This window comes from Centropristis striata, chromosome 24 (genome assembly GCF_030273125.1).
Source record: "Centropristis striata isolate RG_2023a ecotype Rhode Island chromosome 24, C.striata_1.0, whole genome shotgun sequence".
Classification (NCBI taxonomy): Eukaryota; Metazoa; Chordata; class Actinopteri; order Perciformes; family Serranidae; genus Centropristis; species Centropristis striata.
This window is the reverse complement of record NC_081540.1, coordinates 5560120-5580598: the sequence shown is the minus strand read 5'-3', so window position 1 is coordinate 5580598 and position 20479 is coordinate 5560120. Positions and strand designations below refer to the sequence as shown.

General features: G+C 38.0%; 1 protein-coding gene across 1 annotated transcript in view; it reads right to left on the bottom strand.

Annotated features, from left to right (window-relative positions):
* The window catches only part of zranb3 (zinc finger, RAN-binding domain containing 3), a 114185-nt gene that overhangs the window by 11862 nt on the left and 81844 nt on the right, over positions 1–20479 (bottom strand). Inside the window, exons 16-18 of the mRNA XM_059327838.1 lie at positions 17140–17244; positions 12342–12484; positions 1780–1902 (exon numbers count right to left, since the gene is read on the bottom strand). Coding sequence (XP_059183821.1) covers positions 1780–1902; positions 12342–12484; positions 17140–17244 — 371 coding nt within the window. The remainder of the gene's footprint in view (positions 1–1779; positions 1903–12341; positions 12485–17139; positions 17245–20479) is intronic.

Genomic DNA, 20479 nt, shown 5'->3' with positions numbered 1-20479 from the left:
AAAAATTACCAATACAGATTTGAAAATCACCATAAAAAGATATACGATGACTAAAAATGACATAAAAATGACCAAAAGAAGATAAAAAAAAATCACCAAAAATTACCAAAAGATGATAAAAAATCACCAAAAAAGACACAAAATTACCTAAAAAAAGACAAAAGACAAAAAAATACCAAAAAAAGGACAAAAAATTACCAAAACAGATTTGAAGATCACCAAAAAAAAGACACAAATTTACCAAAAATGGCACAAAGATGACCCCAAAAGACACATAATTACCAAAAAAAATCACCAAAAAAAGACAAAAAATTACCAAAACAAATTTGAAAATCACCAAAAAAGACATACAATGACAAAAAAAGGCAAAATGTTCAGGACATTTTGCCTTTTTTGTCATTGTCATTATGACGTCTTGTGTGATTTCCAGTTTTCTCCTGATGTTAGTATGTTATCTGGTTATATTTCTTATAGATATGTTTGTCAGATTTCCCCTGTGAGACGCTTCATGTTCCATGTAAATATGACATATAGAGGTTTAGTAACACCAGTTGCTGTGGACAGAGCAGAGAGTAATATTCCCTCCCGGGGTGAGCTGGTTGCATCTTAGCCGTAGATTGTGTTATGGTCTATATTTACTGTACTAACACGCTCAGCGGGGCCTTGGTGCCTCTCCCCACAAGGCACACACAGGTCTCCATGGAGACAGCAAAGCCAAGGAAAAGGAAAATACAGCAAAGACAAAGCAATGTGATGACACAGAACCTCATGAATCCTCGTCTTCATGTTCTGGGTTGAAGGATGAGACATTCAAAGATAGACTAAAAATGACCAAGAAAAGACACAAAACTACCAAAAAAAAGAATAAAAGAGCAACAAAAGGACATAAAATTATCAAGTAATGATGACTAAAAAACACACAAAACTAACTAAAAGACAAAAAATTACCAAAAAAGACAATAAATTACAAAAAAAGACACAAAATTACCATTAAAAGACAAAAAAAAACAAGAGACAAAAAATACCCTAAAAAGGCACAAAATTAAAGACAAAAAATTTACCAAAAAAGACACAAAATTACCATAAAGACAAAAGATTACCAAAAAAGACACATTTTAAAAAAAGACACAAAAATTACCAAAAACTATTTGAAAATCACCAAAAAAGACAAAAAATTATCATAAAAAGGCAAAAAATTACCAAAAGACAAAAAATTACCAAAAGAAGATAAAAAAAAATCCAAAAAAGACAAAATAATACCAAACAAAGACACAAAAATTAAAAAAAAGACACAAAATTACCATACCAAGTTAAAAAAAAATCCAAAAAAGACAAAAAAGATTTGAAAGTCAGCACAAAAAAAAAGACTTATGACTTTGAGACATTTAAAGATAAAATACTTGAAGCTGCAGAAAGTGGCTGGACATTGTGGAAGAATTGCATAATGTGGAGAAGATTGACTCTAAGATATGAAAAATGAACAAAAGACCGAACAGACTGGACTACAAAAAGGAAAATAAGTGGATTATTGTGTGAAGCTTCTGTTTTTTTTTTCTGCTTTGTTGTACTTTCATAAATAAAACATAAAAACAGAAGCTCTAAGAAGCACAGACACATTTATAAGACAATAACATAATCTACCGGCTCTGTCTTCGGCTGATTTTGAAATCTAAAGTGTAAAACTTTGAGCCTGGCACATTTAATTGAAGCCTTTTGGAGACCTGAGGACTGCTTGACCTCTCCTGCTGTGATCCTCCTCCCACCAGCCCTCCAGCTCACCTCTCTGCAGCAGCAGACCTCCTCTTTGTGGAGAACTTCTCCTTGGTAACCAGCCGGACGCTGCCTCCCTCCTGCTGGGCTTTGCTCCGGGACTCCTGGGCCACCTCGCCTTTGCTCAGGTACCTGTGGAAACGGGACAAAAGGAAGGATTTTGCACGTGTTACATAAGCAAAGAGCTTGAAGAGAGCTGATTCACATGTGGAGCATGGGGGAGTAGGTGCTTCAGAAACTCTCTCTGGACTGCATTAGTTGCAGGGAAGATGGGAAATTTGATGTTGCTGGAGCAGATCCGTAATCTGAGTCATCTGGGCGGTAATCCTGGGACTCGCCCACGCCGAGGTAACACACACCGACGCCCACACAGCCACATGTGCATCTGTATCTTTCCTTGGCTCCAAACTGTGCTTTAACACACCAAATTCTTACTTTTATTGCTTATTTTCAATTTTATTTGCGTGCTTATATTCTGTTTGTTCTCTCCCCTTGCTGAAACATATCACCGTGCTGCAGCAGCAATCTAATTTCCCCACAGGGATCGTCAATCATCTAATCTAATCCATCCACCGTGCTGCTGCTGCTGCTGCTGCTGCGGCTTTTTACGGCCCCGTGTATTACAGATGCTAGGTGTGCAAGTTGGGAAAATTGCATGAAACACTACATGTCAATCTGGACAGGATTAAAATGACCCCGGGGTGTCGGAGTTGACAGGAAATACAGCAGAGGAGGAGCCGGGAGAAAAAGAAATCTCTGACTTGTTTGTTCTAGGTGGAGGAAAATTGCTGTGGTCTTGAGAGAAAAGTGACCAATCACCAAATGTCCCCAGGTAACATTAAGGCTTTCCACGGAGGGATGATACAACACTCTAATGTTCCCCATGGAGCAATTATCCTTCCTCTGTCCTCCTCTGCAGGGAGGTCAGAGTCCAGACGAGCCACTCAACACTGGATTTATCATGAACTGCAAATGCGACTTGCAGCCAATATCTTGGAATAAAAGCGTAACATAACGTTTGTCTAACTCTGGATTTGCAAGACTTGTGGAGGCCTGACGTGCACTCTTAATGCACTCTTTATTACCAATACTCTGCACAGAAATAATATATTTAATGCAGCTTTCAAATGCATATTGTCCCTTTTCTGTTGTCCCTGATTCTCTCTGATCATTTAGAACTTTATTTATTTTGAAAAAACACAAAAAATGAGTTATTTTCCAGTCTTGGAAATGTTAAAGATTAGCCAAAGTATTGACTTTCATGCATTATTAGTTTTTGTGTTTAGAGTCAGATTTTAAATTTACTACCCTCTTAAGTCATTAGTGGACAAAAACGTCCCACTAAAAATGTCTTGTTCAGCATTCGGTTGGACTAAAAGACACTCCAAGGAGTCGCTGTTCAGTTTCTCCAGTAAAGGATGTAAAAATGACCAAAAGAAGATGAAAAATTACCAAAAAGAAGACATACAATGACTAAAGAAGACACAAAACTACCAAAAGAAGACAAAACATTACTAAAAAAGACATAAAATAACCAAAAGGGAAAAAAAAGGAAAAAAATGAGAAAGATTTGAAAATCACTCAAAAAATACAATGAATAAAAAAAAAGACACAAAACCACCAAAAGAAGAAAAAAAATTTACCAGTAAAAGAAGCAAAATGATAAAAAAAAGACACCCCCCCCCAAAAAAAGACAAAAAATTACCAAGAAAAGACAAACAATGATTAAAAAAAAGACACAAAACAACAAAAAAAGAAAAAAAGAGCAACAAAAAGACAAAATGAACAAGTAACCTCCATTTAGTTTTAGCGTTAACAGTTTATTTTTTCGATAAACCCGTCCTCACTCAGTCCAAATATGGTCTCTCCCGGTTTCAATAAAACAAACCGTAACGACAAACTTGATGCTTCAAACTGACCACAAATCAATTATATTATTCATAGACAGTCTATGCACAGGCCGAGCAACAGCAACCAAGGGGGGCGGGACTTAGCCAGAGGGACATTTGCTTAACTGACAGAAAGAAACAATATTTGCACAAAGTGAAACTCTGCCCCTTTGTTTTTATTTGTAGCATGGGGCCAGTAATTACAAATCGTACCTTTAAATCTATGCAAACAGCTCAGGAGCACTGAGAGTTCGAGGTGCATCACTTAGAGAATTCTGCTGTTTCTTGGTCTTATTGCTGCAGGTTTAACAGCAGAAAAACACTGTTCTGTTGCATGTTTTATGATGCATTTTGCAGCTATGTTATGCTTCTTTTTGCTGTCTGCAGAACATTTTCTTGCAGCACAACTGGACTTTGGGACGATATGCACTGGTTTAAAAACAGAAGACTCCTTTTTTAGTAAGTCAGCTCGTGTCTCCAAGTTGTTTTTTTCACTTTGAGTCAAGGTCACACACACACAGGAAAGCTGTTGTATCGACTAGAAATAAATGGATTACGTTCAGTGATGCAAACCGACAATCTCCTGCCTGACATGAAGGTACGGGTCGAGCACGAAATGAGCAGAATGTGTTAAAAGAAAAGTCAAACAGCAGCTTTAAAAAAGGACAGTATCAACTAATTAACTTTAAATTGCATAAATATTTGCTCATTAGTTTTTCTGCCAGCAATAAAGTTTCATCAAATAGCAGCACCTCGACCTATAAAACACATTTATACATCTATTTAACTCACTGTGCAGTAAAAAAAAGGCATTTTTCAAATGTTAAAACCTTTTCATATTTTCCTAAAAGGTTGTTGATGCCACTTGGATCAAAATGCAGAAACAAAATTAGACGTTTCAGCCCAAAAAAAGAGAAAAAGAAAACGCTAACGGGGGTATTCAGCGATATCAAAGGCTTATTATTTCCATATAAAAAGAAATTTCAATAAGAACGTGTTATTACCTGAATGGTTTCTGTTCTGATTGCGCTTTCCCCCTGATTACTAATGAAAAAGCTGCTATTTAAACAGGAGAGTGGTGCCGCTGTTTAACCACGCTTTTAGTGTTTCTGCTCGGCCCTGCAGGCTACGTGGTGACATTTTAATGCATTTCCACCACCTCCATCTGGACAGAATACCTTCTTTGGGGAGGGGAGATGGAAAGAAGGTGGAAAAAAATAAATAAAGGAAAGATGGATGACAGGAGGCAGAAAGTGGAGGAGGGAGACACATCAAAGAGGAGAAGTTTCTCTGGAAGCTGAGGGGAGATGAGGAAGAAGGTAAGTCTCCATCAAACACACCAGCTTCCTTTGCTTCAAACGGTCCCAGCACAGAGGCTGCATGAAACGAGATCCCCAACACTAAACCGGAGTCCAACGGCGCTTCTGGGAGTGTGTGGGAGTGTGTGTGTGTGTATTTATGTTTCTAGACTGTAATTCTGTACACGAAAGGTGCAGGTGAGGTTCTTCCTAACAGCCAGCAGCAGGAGACTACAAAAATGTCCTATTGCATAGACGTCTATGAGAAAATTACCCTACTTCTCACTAGATCTTTTGCCTCATTAAACATTTTTCTGATAAGATTTTGGTCTCAATTCTCGCTGACTACTGAACCCGATATGGTGATTTAAAAGCCCCGTCTCAGTCCGGACAATTGAGCTGCTAGTTTAGTCCGTTTCAATCGAACTCTAGTGCAGTTAAATCTTTGTTACAGTTGGTTTTGTCTCTTGTGAATGCTCCAATCATACCAAAACAACCAATCGAGACCACTTGTGATAAACAAACCCCAAGACTGAATCAAAAATGAACTAAAAGTATCAATTTCACTCGAACCAAACAGACTTGGGTTGTGAAAGCGCCCTATAATGCATAACGTTGGCTGTGTGTACAGGTGCATACTTTTGTGGTTTGGCCCTCATAACAAGAGTTCACCAGTGGAGTTTTTTGCCTTCTTAAGAGGTTTGAAAGCATCAAAGCTAAAGGTTAAAGGCTCAGTGAGAAGAATCTAAAATATCAAACATATTCTGGTTTGTTTAACAAAAATATGGCTGCCACACACACACAAAAAGGCTCAGTATCACGTTATAACGTGATAAGTTTCACATTTTAACATGAAACTTAATCACTTAATCACTTATCACTGGATGCTTGAATTTCCCTTGGGATAAATAAAGTATCCATCCATCCATCCATTCACCCACCCATCATCCATCCATCCATCCATCCATCCATCCAACCATCCATCCATCCATCCATCCATCCACCCAACCAACCATCCATCCATCCATCCATCCATCATCCATCCATCCACCCATCATCCATCCATCCATCCATCCATCCATCATGTTAAAACATGATACTTTTTAGTGTGGCAGCAATACGTTTCCATACATTATAGTTCTGATTTTTGAAATATTAATCTAGAATGTAATAATACATAAAAACCATTGAATGTGAGGGTGTGTTCAAACTTTTAACTGATACTGTATATACATATATATACAAAGTGTCAAAGAAAGTTTATAAGCAATACAAATATCATCACTGTGGACATTAATATTAACAATAACAATAATGATGAGGCTCATCCATTGCACTGTGCACATTTAAACAGCCATGAAGCTGTTGATGGTACACCTCAAATTATGGAAACTATAAAACTAGAATCTTCAGGTTCTGCTGCATGTCTGGTTTATTTTATACAGTCCGTTGTCCTTATAATGTCTATATGAACCCAATAAACTGCAAAGCTTTCCAAAGCTTGCAAAACCTTTCCAGGAAAGCAACATATGCATGATGCATGGAGCACTTCTAAGTAAAACATTTGGGAAACACACTTACATTTTCTTGCCAGAGTGCGATGAGAAGATTGACTGATTTTCAGTTTTACAGCGTTTACATGTTTCAGGCGATTTCTTGGCGGTAACTTCCTAAAGTCGGCGCCGGTTGCTTGGTAACTGGTTTACTGTACAGACATGACAGTGGTGTCAATTCCTCCTCTAGCTCTCAGTAAGAAAGAGTATTTCTGTAGGATAGTTTAGCTGCAGCTACAGTGGATTATGTGGACAAGCTCTTCTGCTGGTAGCCGTGTGATGCTCGGTGCTCTGACAGAAGACCTGCAGACCTGCAGACCGGCCAGGGAGGAGCCGGCCTGCAGGTCCAGACCCCGCTCAGCTGTGAGGAATCAAACTAACGAGCTGAAGCTGCTGTGATTGATGGCTGCTCTCCTGCTCCGGCCTCAGAGCTGCTGCAGGAACACTCAATTACACACTCAGAGGAAACACAGAGCTGCATCATTGATATGTTTCACATTTAATCTGATGTGTTATGGCAACTTTAGGTGATGATGTACACTAGAGCTCAAAAGTTAGGGGTCACCCAGTGGCTGTTTTATTCATGAAATTAGTTACAAAATGAAAAAATATAGTAAAGACATTGACAAGGGCAGAAATAATCATTTTTAACTTGTACAAATCTCCAACTTTACCTCTAGGATCATTTTATTGCTTCTCAAATCAGCACTAAACCGTTTTCAGCTGTGCTAACATGATGCTCAGGTGTTTTAATAATGTGCCACTGGAACACAGGACAATATATTAAAGATATTTCACAAGACAATCAGCTTTTTTTAGTCATTTACCACATTACCAATGTTGAGTCTGTATGTCTGTTATTTTAATTTTTATAAAAATTTTGCTTTTCTTTAAAAAAAAGGACGTTTCTAAGTGACCCCGAAGTTTTGTGCGGTAGTGTATATAATAATCTGCTTATTATGAGGCCTGTAAAGATGATGATTTCAGTCCTAGATGATAAAAATTGAATCCTTTTTTAAATTCTGCCTGTACTGTATATTAAGGTTGTTATTTTATTTATTTTTCACTACCTGAGACAATCTAAAATAACCGTTGTCATTGTTGCTGGTTGATATTTATATTTTCAGTCAGACTACCTAAAAAAGTTTTAAAATGTTTTATTTTTTGTTGTTTTTTTGCACTACCTCTTAATATATATTTATATATTTTGTCATATCATGCATTATGTTAGGTTTTGTTGTATTGTTCTAATGTTTATTTAAAAAAAAACGTATCTACTATTATTTCTGTGTTAGAGGTGCAGCATCAGTGGACTTTGGGACCATATGCATGAGTTCATATCATATTTTAAGTCAGGAAATACATTTTCTGCCACAAGAAATGCCTTTTCTTGCAAATATTACCAAAATAAACATATCTGCACCAAAATAACGGGTTCTTTCTTGACCCGTGCTTCACCAAACTTCCACCAAGTTTTGAAAACACGTGCATGCAGAATACGACACATGCAAATAAAAATACTGGCAGCAAATAGCAGCATAAATATTCCCTGTTTCTACAAAAGTGGTGATTTCTCAGCATGGGGTTCAGAGTTCTGGTTCAGCTGGTGAAAAACAGTTGTTTAATGACTTTTGTGTCTCCAGAGAATCTTTTGTCAAGTCGGAGAAAATAACCCAAGTTTCAGCTTGAGACTTTAATTTATAGCAGCGGGCCTGAGTTACAAACCAGGGGGTGTTGAGCCTGAGAGATGTGGGTGTTTATCAGGCAGGGAGTGTCTAATGAAAGACACTATAAAGTTGCATAATGGGGAAGAGGAGGATTTTTTTTTGCTGAGTGACTAAAAGTCAGTATATCACGGCCTCTGCTCAATCTGTTTCTCATAAGTCCTGAAACTTTGTGAGAGTGGAATCGCTGGAGTAAGCTTTAATACGAGCTGCTGCAGTGACATGATGTCAGAGAGAGCTCTGCATGTTCTCACACAAATGTTCTGGTGACTTACCCATTAGATGCTGCACTTTAGTTCTGGATCTCTGGATAAATGTCATGATATGCATGCTAAAAATGGACTATTATCCGCACTTTTACAAGAAAGAGATTGATTTTGTGCATGCTTTTGGAGAAGTATTGGATGCAAATAGTCCTCACCTGTTCATTTAACATTATTTTGAATATTTTGTTGTGTTAAAGCTGCAGACTCTACAGTAAGATCTAAATATTTCTTCCAACTACTGGTCGTAAGGAGTCGATGAATTATTGGGTTTTGGCCGGAAGTGTGTTTTGTGACATCAAAGCCTCAAAAAGAAAGATTTTGGTCTCAATCCTCACCGACTACTGAGCCAAACATGGTCAGCAGGGGGCGACTCCACTTGCTGGAAAAAAATGTCCTGATGCATTGATGTCTATGAGAAAATTACGCTACTTCTACCTTGATTTTTTGCCTCATTAAACATTTTCCTGATGAGATTTTCATCTCAATTTGCACTGACTGCTGAATCCAACATGGTCAGCAGGGGGCGACTCCACTGGCTGCAAAAAATGTTCTGGTGACTTATCCATTAAATGCTGCACTATAGTTCAGGATCTCTGAATAAATGTCATTATGGCATGCTAAAAAATGGACTATTATCCACACAAAAGAGATTGATTTTGTGCATGCTTTTGAAGTAATTGCATGCAAATTGTGCTCACCTTTGCATTTACCAGCCTTATTTTTAATATTTTGTTATGTTAAAGTTGCACTTTACAACCTCGTCTGTGCAGAAAAAACTGTAAAATCTAAATATTTCTTCCAACTACTGGTCGTGAGGAGACACATATTATTGGGTTTTGGCCAAAAAGCCTAAAAAAAACTCAGCATTGATTCAAAACAACCTCTAAGAACCGTAAAAACTTCACAGGACGTCAACATTTCCTTAATCATGTATTTCTCAGCCTCTGCAGCAGACAGAGACATGAAATAAAAACCATTTAAAAAGCGTAAACTCTTGGCTTTAACTGTAGATAATTGCTTTTGTCCTGGAATTCATTAAGAAATTTTAAATAACCTACAAACATCATAAACAAATATGAAATATAATGTAATTTCCAGTGACTTTTGTGGTAGTTTGTAGTTATTAAGTGTCTCTTTGTAATCATATTATGTATTTTTTTTGTGTGCATCTTTTTGTAATTTATATCTCTTTCTAGTTGTTTTATGTCCCTGAATAGACATTTAGCATATTTCTGGTAGTTTTGTGGATTTTTGTTATTCTTCTAATGTATTTTTTGGTTGTTTTTTTGTCATTTTATGTTATTGTATTGTATTGTTGTTGTTATTGTATTATGTATTGTTTTGTCCTTTTATTGTCTTTTTTTTTTTTTTACATTTTGTGCATCTTTTTTTGGAATTTGTATATATTTCTCGCTGTTTCTGCATCCTTGTAGTAATTTATGGTAGTGCTGAGCATCTTTTTTAACATTTATATCTTTTTCTAGTTGTTATTAGGTGAATCTAATCTAATCTAGGTGTTTTATGTCCCTTTTTGGTAGTTTTTTTTTACAAAACATCTTAAAAAAATGTGAAGAATGATCTAATTTCCAGTGACTTTGACCTTTGACTTCCGAAACCTGATCAGTTCAAGTGAAACTTTGTGCTAAATTTAAAGAAATCTCCTCCATGTGTTCCTGATGCATTCAGGACACAGATAGACAACCGGAAAACAGAACGCCGCCGGCCTCAGAATCGTGAAACCGCGCTACTTACACATGTTGCATTCCTATTTGATTATAATGTGGCATTATAGAAGCAATAAGCAGTTTATAGGCGGAGAAGTGTACTTATGCAGGATGCAAACCCAATTAAAATCCTCCAAACTGGCTGTAAATCAGCAGGAGTGGCTCATGTCGGAAACATCCACAGTGCTGGAGACCCGGGCGAAGTGCATTAGGTATGAAGGAGCTGAAAAGTGAGCGTCTCGGAGCTGGGAAGGTGAGCCGTGATCGCCCCGCTGAGCCCGAGCCGGAGCTTGATTGGTTCTGATTAGTGAATAAATCAAACAGGTATCAAATCAAGCCGGGCCAATTGCCTCCTACTCACACCTTGATTAGGTTCATGCACCCAAACACGCTCCCCCGGTTGAGAAACACTCTCACACACACCACACACACACACGTGCGAGTCTACCCTGTAATTGGCAAACTCTCCCTGCCTCCATCCACGCCAGCTGTAATTAGCGTGCCAGCAACAATGCTTGTTTGTCAAGAAACACACATGTACACATACACACAGCTCATCCCTTCCTCTCTTCTGCCTCAGCTGACACCCTTTGATACACCCACACACACACACACACACACATACACACAGATATGAACACTATCCAGCCTTCCATGATGCCCTGGGCAGTTAGTATTTACAAATCTGCTTGTTTCTCTGTGAAATCTCACACGCTGCTTCCCTGTTTCTGACATAACGCTGTCGACTGTTTTCACCATTTATTTCTTACAGATCAGCCCAGAAGGGAAAATATATGTTCCCATGTTAGTTTACAGATTAATTTGTAATGATAAAGGGAAGATATACTTACATTTTCAGTTGTTTTTGAAAGAAATGGGTCTCTGATTTCAGCATACCCTGCTTTATCGTCTATGTTGCATTAAATGTGAACATAAATAACAAAATGATAATCACGCTGTATTGCAGAAGGCTTGAATGTAACGATTGAGACCATAAAATCATTAGGAAATTGTTTCCTGAGGTCATAAATCAAGTGAAAAGTAGGGTCATTTTCATAACCACTGGAGTCGCCCCCTGCTGGCCATTAAAAGAACATATTTCTAGGTGTTTTGTGCCTCTTTGTTGTCATTTTACGTAATTTTTGTGCATCTTTATTTATCATTTATGTTTCTTTCTAGTTGTTTGATGTTCCCATGTTAGTTTACAGATAAATTTACAATGATAAAGGGAAGATATACTGAAAGAAATGGGTCCCTGATTTCAGACGGAGTAGCTCCGCCCTTGTTTTTGTGTTCCTATATAGTCAGTTTATGTCTTTTTTTGGACATTTTGTGCATCTTCTTTTGTAATTTGTATGTATTAGTAGCTGTTTTGTGCCTCTTTGCCTCATTTTATGTAAATAATGGTAGTTTTGTGCATCTTTTCTATCATTTATATCCCTCTCTCGTTGTTTTATGTCCCTTTTTGGTAGTTCTTTGTATTCATTTAATGTATTTTTGGTTGTATTCTGTTCCTATGTAGTCATTTTATGTCTTTATTTGTACTTTAGTACAGTACTGGAGTAAATGCACCTAGCGGATAGCCGCCTCTGCTGCAGGAGAAACATTACATTTTGTGTCTCTTTGTGATCCTTTTATTTTTTATTTTTTGGGACATTTTGTGCATATTCTTATAATTTATATCTCTTTTTAGTTGTTTTATGTAGCTGTTTTGCGCCTCTTTATAGTCATTTTATGTAATTAATGGTAGTTTTGTGCATCTTTTATATAATTTATATCTTTTTCAAGCTGTTTTATGTCCATTTTTGGTATGTGAATTGAATGTTATTATATTATAAATTACATAATGCAGGTTTTTGGCATTTGTTCACATTTCAGATCCAAAGTTTGCTGCTTAGAATGAGCAGATAGAGACAGTTTCATCCATTTCTTTTGGCCTTCTCCTTCTTGTGTTTCTGATTTTGGAAAGAGAATACAAACTCTTTGAATACTATCATAACCCCATAAATAAGAGACCTGCCTTGATTAGCTGCAATTGCAACATTCTCACAGAGAAGTATCTGAAAGTCAAAGTAACATGTTTTCCGTCAAGAACATATCTCCAGCGTGTCTCTGACCTCTTGGTGCTGGAGTGCGGGCGCTGGGCGGCGGCCAGCTGCTGCAGGCCTAACGTCGGGCTGTGGAAGAGGAGGCCGCTGCGTCGGAGCAGCTTCTGCTTCATGGCTGCCAGGCTGCTCCACTCCTGAACCAGCCTCAGCACCTGCAGGGAGGGACACACACACACACACACACACATGCACGACACCTCACTTCATATTCAATTTCAAGGAAAAACCAAAAAACCACTGGAGCCTTCATCTTCAACACAAATTGATAGTTTGGAACCTGGAGCCTCTTTAAGAGCAAAACATTTTTTTTTTCAATTTTCGAAAAATACACTTTAGCTTAAAAAACAATCCTGCAGAGCACACACACACACACACACACACACACACACATGAGGAGACAGTTCTTCAGATAGCTGAATAAAACCCATCAAACCAAGAGAGAGCTGTATCTGCTTTCAGCCAAGTCAAGGATTCAAAGAAAATCCACTGGCAAAATAACAAACAGCACACGGAGCATCAAGGCCTAATGGGCAATTTACCTACGTATATTACACCAGGGGAGTTTTACTGTGTGTGTGTGTGTGTGTGTGTGTGTGTGTGTGGATGATACCTGCTCTCACAAAAGGATTTTCTTTTGTGAAAATAAAACTCAATATCCATTATGGAGACAGTTTTCAAACCCTGGTTTTCTTTTGTTGATGTTTGGTGCAGGAATATTACCAAGCAGCCATTAAAGGCAGCAGAATAAAACAGAAACAGTGAGCTACATGATGAAAACGGTGCAGCAGATATGAACCTGAGAGATAATAAAGGATGAGACTGAATGAGCAGCCAGCTGGGGTTTATTGACCAATCAGGTTTGAGTGCACAGAGAAGGAGAATGCATTGGTAAAGTGCAATCTCACAATCAATTTGCCATCATCTGCAAAGATTTAGGTTTAAAAAAGCTCAGGTAACGGAGCTAAAACTGCATTTTGTGGAACAATCTCTCAACTTAAACTCATTCTGGTGTCTGGGACTGTTAACCGGACTGTGTTGTTTAATGTCCTTTTGGAGACATTTTGCATATTTTTGGTAGTTTTGGGGTAGTTTTTGGGTTGTTTTGTGCTTCTGTATAGTCATTTTAAGCCTTTTTGGTACAGTACTTAGCTACATTCCTCTACTTGTTATAGTACGTGTCGTTTGTCCTTTTATTATTATTTATGTCTCTCTTCTAGTTGTATTATGTTCCATTGTAGACATGACATAGCATATTTTTCATAGTTTAATTTTTTTTTTTAAATGTATTTTGTCATTCTGTATAGTCATTTTATGTCTTTTTTGTACTTAAGTACTAGAGTGAAAGTACTTCCACCACTGGTTATTATATGTCTCATTTTTTTTGTTCATTTTGTGTCTCTGTGTGATCCTTTTATGTCTTTTTTGGACATTTTGTGCATCTTTTTATAATTTATATCTCTTTTTAGTTGTTTTATGTCCCTGGATAGACATTTAGCATATTTTTGGTAGTTTTGTGTTGTTTTTCTTATTCTTCTAATGTATTTTTTAGTTGTTTGCGACATTTCTGAGTCATTTTACGTCATTTTTGTGCATTTTTAAAAAATTATTTATGTCTCGTTTTAGTCCATTGTAGATATTTTGCACATTTATGTAGTTTTTTTTATATTCTTTTAATGCATTTTCTGGTTGTTTTGTGTTCCTGTATAGTCGTTTTGTGTCTTTCTTTTGGGCAATTTGCACGTCTTTCTTGTAATTTGTGTCTATTTGTAGCTGTTTTTGCGCCTCTTTACTGTCATTTTATGTCATTTATGGTAGTTTTGTGCATCTTCTATATAGTTTATATCTTTTTCAAGCTGTTTTATGTCCATTTTTTGGTATTTCTTTAAAATTCTTTTAATGTATTTTTTGGTTCATTTGTGTTTCTCTATGGTCAATGTCCTTTTTATGTACTTAAGTACAGTACTCGAGTAAATGCACGCATCTGCTGCAGGAGAGCAAGATAATAATGTGAATTAAGTGTTTAAGTTACTCGTATTAAAGCTGCTGACATGTGTTAACTAATCCCAGAAACATCAGCCCTGCAGACTGACTGTTCTGTGATTTTAAAGGCTGATTCTCCTGCAGAAGCAGTCAGAAGTGAGCAGAAGTCTGAAGCCCTGGAGGAGGTCAGGGGTCAGAGAAGCTGCAGCGAGCACGTATGTAATGCACTGACTGATGCAGGAAACCCTGCCGCCTCAGACCGGATAATCTGCTGCACATGAAGCTTCGGAAAAAAAAACCATCCTGAGACGGGAACTGTTCGGCGAGGTCATCAAAGGTTAGAAGAAAGTCAAGGAGCCGAGTCAAATGTCAAGAGTGAGAGTGAGCGGGAGAGCGGGGCGGCGTCTCCTGCTTCCAGCTCCTGCAGAGGTCGCGGGGTTAATAGGTGAGTGTGGGCAGAACTGGGAGGGCTTTGATTTATCACAGTGGAGCTGCAGAAAGTTGTATGTTAATTCATCCTGAAGGGTTCTGAACTGACTGCTGACAGTCTGTGCATGAAGAAAGAAGTAAATAAATCCATCAGAAAAACAAGTTCTGTGTGATATATCTCACATCTCTCAAACTGACGACATGCACACATAAATCTTTAATATTCTACTATTATTCTGAACTATACTATACTATTGATCTTGACTGTAGTGTACTGTATATTTATAATAAAATTATATATAAAAATATATTAAACACAACCCTGCCTCTTTGATGATGATGTTTATATCATATTATTATTGTTATCTCACCTAAAGTGTATCCATATTTATACTATAATTGTACTTCACGCAAAGACAATAATAAATTATAACTGTGAGTAATAGTTTTTAAAATATTACTGTTGTTGTGTCACTAATTAGGTTCGTGAACCCTTTGAAATTACCTGATTTTCTGCATTTATTTGTCATAAAATGTGATGATCTGCATCAAAGTCCCAAGTTTAGACAAACACAATTTGCTGAACCTAATACCACACGAACAATTATAATATTTCATTAAAAGTTTATTGTGCTGGTGGAAAAGTAAGTGAACCCTTGGATTTCATAATCGCTCAAACTTCCTTCAATAAAGTGTTCAATAAAGTCAAATTCTATGACAAATAAATGCAGAACACTCTGTAATTTCAGAGGGTTCACAGACTTTTTCTTGTGACCAATTCCCTTGTTTCCCAGTAAGATGTTTTTTTTAGCGTTCCACAACTTCTCCAGTATTTTGTGGCCCTGTCTCTACTTTTCTGGCATCAAATTCAGAATATATTTATGAAAACCTGGTAAATTCAGAGGGTTCTCACACTTTTTCTTAACCGAAGATAAGTTAAATCTCATATTTAACTGCTACAGCGACACCAGAGTCTTTAAAACATCTCCTGAAACATCAGAGGACATTTTTAATAAGGCTCTGTCTCATCTTTAATTTCTTTTCGGGCCTTTTTGGTTTTTGTTTGACAGTGGTAGCGACATAATGACCACAGATTTGAAGTTTAATCGACAATATTCTCCCCTAAAAGATCTAAAATCTCAATTTTGTGACACCACAAAAAATGCTTTCAATAAAAAACATAGTTTCACGAGCTTCACGAGACACAGTCTGAATCAGTGTGAGATCTGAGTATTTTTGCCTTAATTGTACATTCTGCTTTTGTTTGCATGCTGAATTCTTCATTTTGGCCAAATCAGCCCATACTAATATAGTATGCAACTTCTAATGCAGCCACAGTGTTGCAGACAATAAGAAATATGCAGAATAAAGCAACCAAACAATGCACATTCTGCAAATATCACCTCCTCAGAAATCTATTACTCATGCTTCATGCTCTGTTTTGGTGAAATATAGATTATTTTGTGATAATAGTTTTTCCTGGGTGAGTTTGCACGCCGCGCCGTGCTGCAGCCCACATTAAAGCGCTCGCTCACTATTGATTTTGATGGACAATTGGAGAGTAACAGGGCGTGAATGATGGGTCAGGTGGTGGATGCAGCTCACGCCTTCGTTTTACAAACCAACATAAACAACGTGACAGGTGGGGCGTCTGTCAGCCGCTCCGTTACTGCCCCGGCAGATTGCAGGATTTAATATTAGCTGGTTGGCGTGCGGGGTCGTTTGAGGCGATGATCCGTCTCCTTTAACGACCGCCATAAAACGGCACTTTCTCTTTTCGCCGGGCTGCCCATACCGCCCCCTCTCTTTCCTCCTCTCTCCATCATCCCCTCCTCCCAGCTCCGGGCCCTGCAGTGGTGGAAGTGGGCGCCCACTCTCCACCTATCTGTCAGGCTGCTCTTCCTCCTCCTCATCACTGCTGCCATTAGTTTCACACGGCTGTAACACACATATCTGATATCTGTTTAATAACCCCGAACAGCCTCATCTTCACTGGGTCAGTGGAATCGGGGACACGGTCCACCATATCAAACTAAATCATCTAAAATTAAGGTCATCCTTTAAGCAGCCTATGGGCTCAGGAAGCGAGAAACTTTCTCCGGCACATGCAGATTTACTTCTTACGTCTTGGAAATGATGTAAAAGTCGTTCCGTTGATATCTTTCTAATCAATCAAAAGAAGGAAATATTGGCACATTTTTCAAGTCGGCTCCAGCGGAATTCCCCTTTAAGGCATTTCTGCAGTAATGACACATTAACTAGCTACATTTCCCACGTGTAAACACCCACATGCACACCCACACATGTTCATGAATATCAAAGCACATGCGGGAGACACGCACACACACACACAAACACACACACACGCACACACAGCAGCCTGGCGGGAAGGGCAGACCTGTATTCGATTTTCCCGGCGCCGGCTGAAGGCCTCGGGCAGCTCGTCCCAGTTGGTTAGTTTGATGTCCAGAGGGACGAAGCTCAAGTTCAACGGAGTCCCGTCCTAACACATGAGGAGACAGAGAAGACGAAGAAGAAGAAGAAGAAGAAGAACGCCGTGAGCTAAAAGATTTGTTAGAACAACACAAACACTCTCACTAGATTTGATATTAATGATAGAAAATCTTGGGGTTGTTGCTGCATGTTTGCACCTTATTGTCAGATACGTGCATCTGTGAGGTCTCTGCTTTAATTTGTCATCATCTGTGGAGCATTTTTGTTTATTTAACCCGTGATTCACCAGGTTAGTGCTGTGCAAAACAAGGAGAAGGTGCATTCACTTAGTCTTCTTCTTAAAGAGAAACATGACTATATAATCCTAGCTTGATCATTTGACAGGAATTTTAGATATTTATCTATTTTATTCATATTTTACTTTTACTCTTTTATTACCACAATATCAGCATCAGATGTTCATTTTCATAGTTTTTTTTGCTACATTGTCATAAACATACACTTACACGATAAAAAGGCTGCAGTTTCATTGAATTTAGGCTGCAGAACCATGGCAAAAAACATCCTGGTAAGGCGTTAAAAAAGATAGTTCAGATTAAAGAAAATGCATGTAAATACCAGAGGTGAAGTAGTCGAAGTCTACCTAAAGAAACTATTATGAAGGGTTTTAATTCTCTGAACCCCAACAAACTCTAAAACCGTTTATCGTAGAAAGAGACTGTAAAAACAGGCATTATCATCGAAATATGAATTTTCAACAGTCCTTGAACGGGTCGTAGGTTCATAAAAGTTTCAGTTAGAAAAAGTGCCCAAAACAAAACTTAAATTAGTGATTTATAACAAGAGACAACTTCTAATTTGGCACCTGGAGCAGTCATTACATCCACTGCATCACCTTACATTCATCAGAATTTAAAACTCATTCTAGTAGCGAAAGCTGACACTGAATCATAATCAAGACGGCCTGTTTGGTTAAATTAGCACAATAAATCCCTGTGTCATCTGCATAAAAGTGAAGGATGGCACCGTCCACATTATGACCCGAGGTATTGATACAGACAGAAAATAACAGAGGATCTAAGATAGAACCCTGTGGTCCACCATGAGAAAAGAAACGCTCATTCTCATTACAGAAGGCAATCTTTAAGGAATAATAATGAACATAAATGTAACATAAAGTGACAGTCAGAGGTTCCTTATCTGTTCAGGTCATCTGTGCAACGTTTTAACCCAATTCCTTCAGTATCAGACCGAGATAAGGAGGAAAACTGAAAGAGAGGACTTGAGGATGTTTTGTGCAATTGATTTAATTTTAAGGAAACTTTAACCTTAACCGTAACTCGGTTTCTGGTTCTTCTAGGCGTCTTCAGGCATTTTTGCACCATCTTTGCAGCCGGGGAATGACTGTAATGACTGTAGCTGCACATTCTACCTAAGTATAGTAAATCTATGACATCATAACCTTATATAAGACGACTCGTTTAAAGACTTCTGAATACGATCTGGTGGATTTAGCACTTTGATACTTTCACCTAAATCTGATTTATAATACAAAAGATACATTTTTTACAAGATGGGTTGATGTTTTTATTCAATCAAAAAATTAAATCAGCAAACTATTTGTATGGTTAGGCACCATAATGGGTGACTGGACCTTGAGTAATGAAAGTTTTCAGCTTTGTGGAGCTGAAACCATGATTTTTTTGATTAATTTGACTTTTTTTAAGCCAAAAAAAACAATCTGAACCCATCCACTCTCAGTCACAAGCTAAATAAAACACACTCAGTGGCTCTTTGAAGCAGTAAAAGCGACATAGTGGCACCACTACGCTACACACAGTCCCTTCATGGTTCTTTGGAGGTTCCTCGCCGGCTCCTCGTGTTTTCCTGCCCAAACAGTTGGTGAAACGTGGGATTTGCTGCTGAGTCACCGGTGTAACCAGAGCACACAAACACAACCACGCACGCTCGCTTAACTGGCTGCAGCTCCGAGTGAATGACGATGCAGTAGTTGTTTCAGCTGCCTGACGAGAATAAATGTCAGGGTAATATTGTCGTTATATAACTTAAGAGAGGGATAGACAGCGAGCAAACCTCCCTGATGCTGTCAGATGGATGTGTCACAGGAGGTGGGTGTCTTTCTGTTTTCTGAACAACAGAAGAATTTCTTTCTCTGGCAGCAGAAGTTAATGCCATGTTGCTGTAAAATAGCAGGATAAAGTGCTTCACATTGCCATTAGATAATAGTGATTATAGTTTGACAGGTATTTAAGATATTTATGTATATTCTTTTAGTCTTTCATACCAGAATATCAGCATCAAACGTTCATTGTCATATACATACACTTACACTAAAAAAAGGCTGCAGTTTCATTGAATTTAGGCTGCAGAACCACAGCAAGAAACATCCTGGTGAGGCTTTATGAAAGACAGTTTGAAGTGTAGAGAAAATGCATGTTAATGTCAGAAGTGAAGTAGTCGAAGTCTACCTAGAGACAAAATTATAATGGGTTTTCTTGTTTTCTTTAAAAGATCACCAAGAATACACCGTTTATCGTAGAAAGAAGCTGTAATAACAGGCATTATCGTCACAATCTGAATTTACCAACAATCCTTGAGCAGATTGTCGGTTAGGAATATTCTACATGTGTCATTTAAAATAAAGTGTTAGCACTAACCAGATCCTGTTAAAAACATTATATTCTGCTCCTCAGAGACACTGTGAAGACATGATTGATTCTGCTGAGACCCACGGTCACGTGACAAATATTCACTGAGAATCTGCCCCATGTATAGAGGCTACAGTCCTCGCTGCGGTGGTACCGGGTTCGAATCCGGCCTGAGCTCCCTTTACCGCATGTCCTCCCCTCTGTCACCCCCTTTCTATCTGTCTCTCGCTTTCAATAAAGCATGTAAAATGCCAAAAAAAAGAAAAGAATCTGTTAACACAGAGCAGAGGGGAGAGGACAGGAGAGGCTGTTTACACAGAGCAGAGGGGAAAGGGCATGAGACACTGGAAACTGGAAGTAATTTTTCATCGTTTTTGTCATTTTGTGTATTTTTTAAACAATGTTGTGTCTTTTTAGTAATTTTGTGTCTTTTTTTGGTAATTTTGTGATTTCTTTGGTAATTTTGTATCTTTTTTCACCTTTTTTGCTCACTTTGTGGCTTTTTTTTTTGGGAAATTCTGTGTTTTATCTGGTAATTTGGTATCTTTGTCATTTTCCGGCTTATTTTGGTCATTTTGTTTCTTTTTTTGAGGATTTTGATCCTTTTTTTGGGGG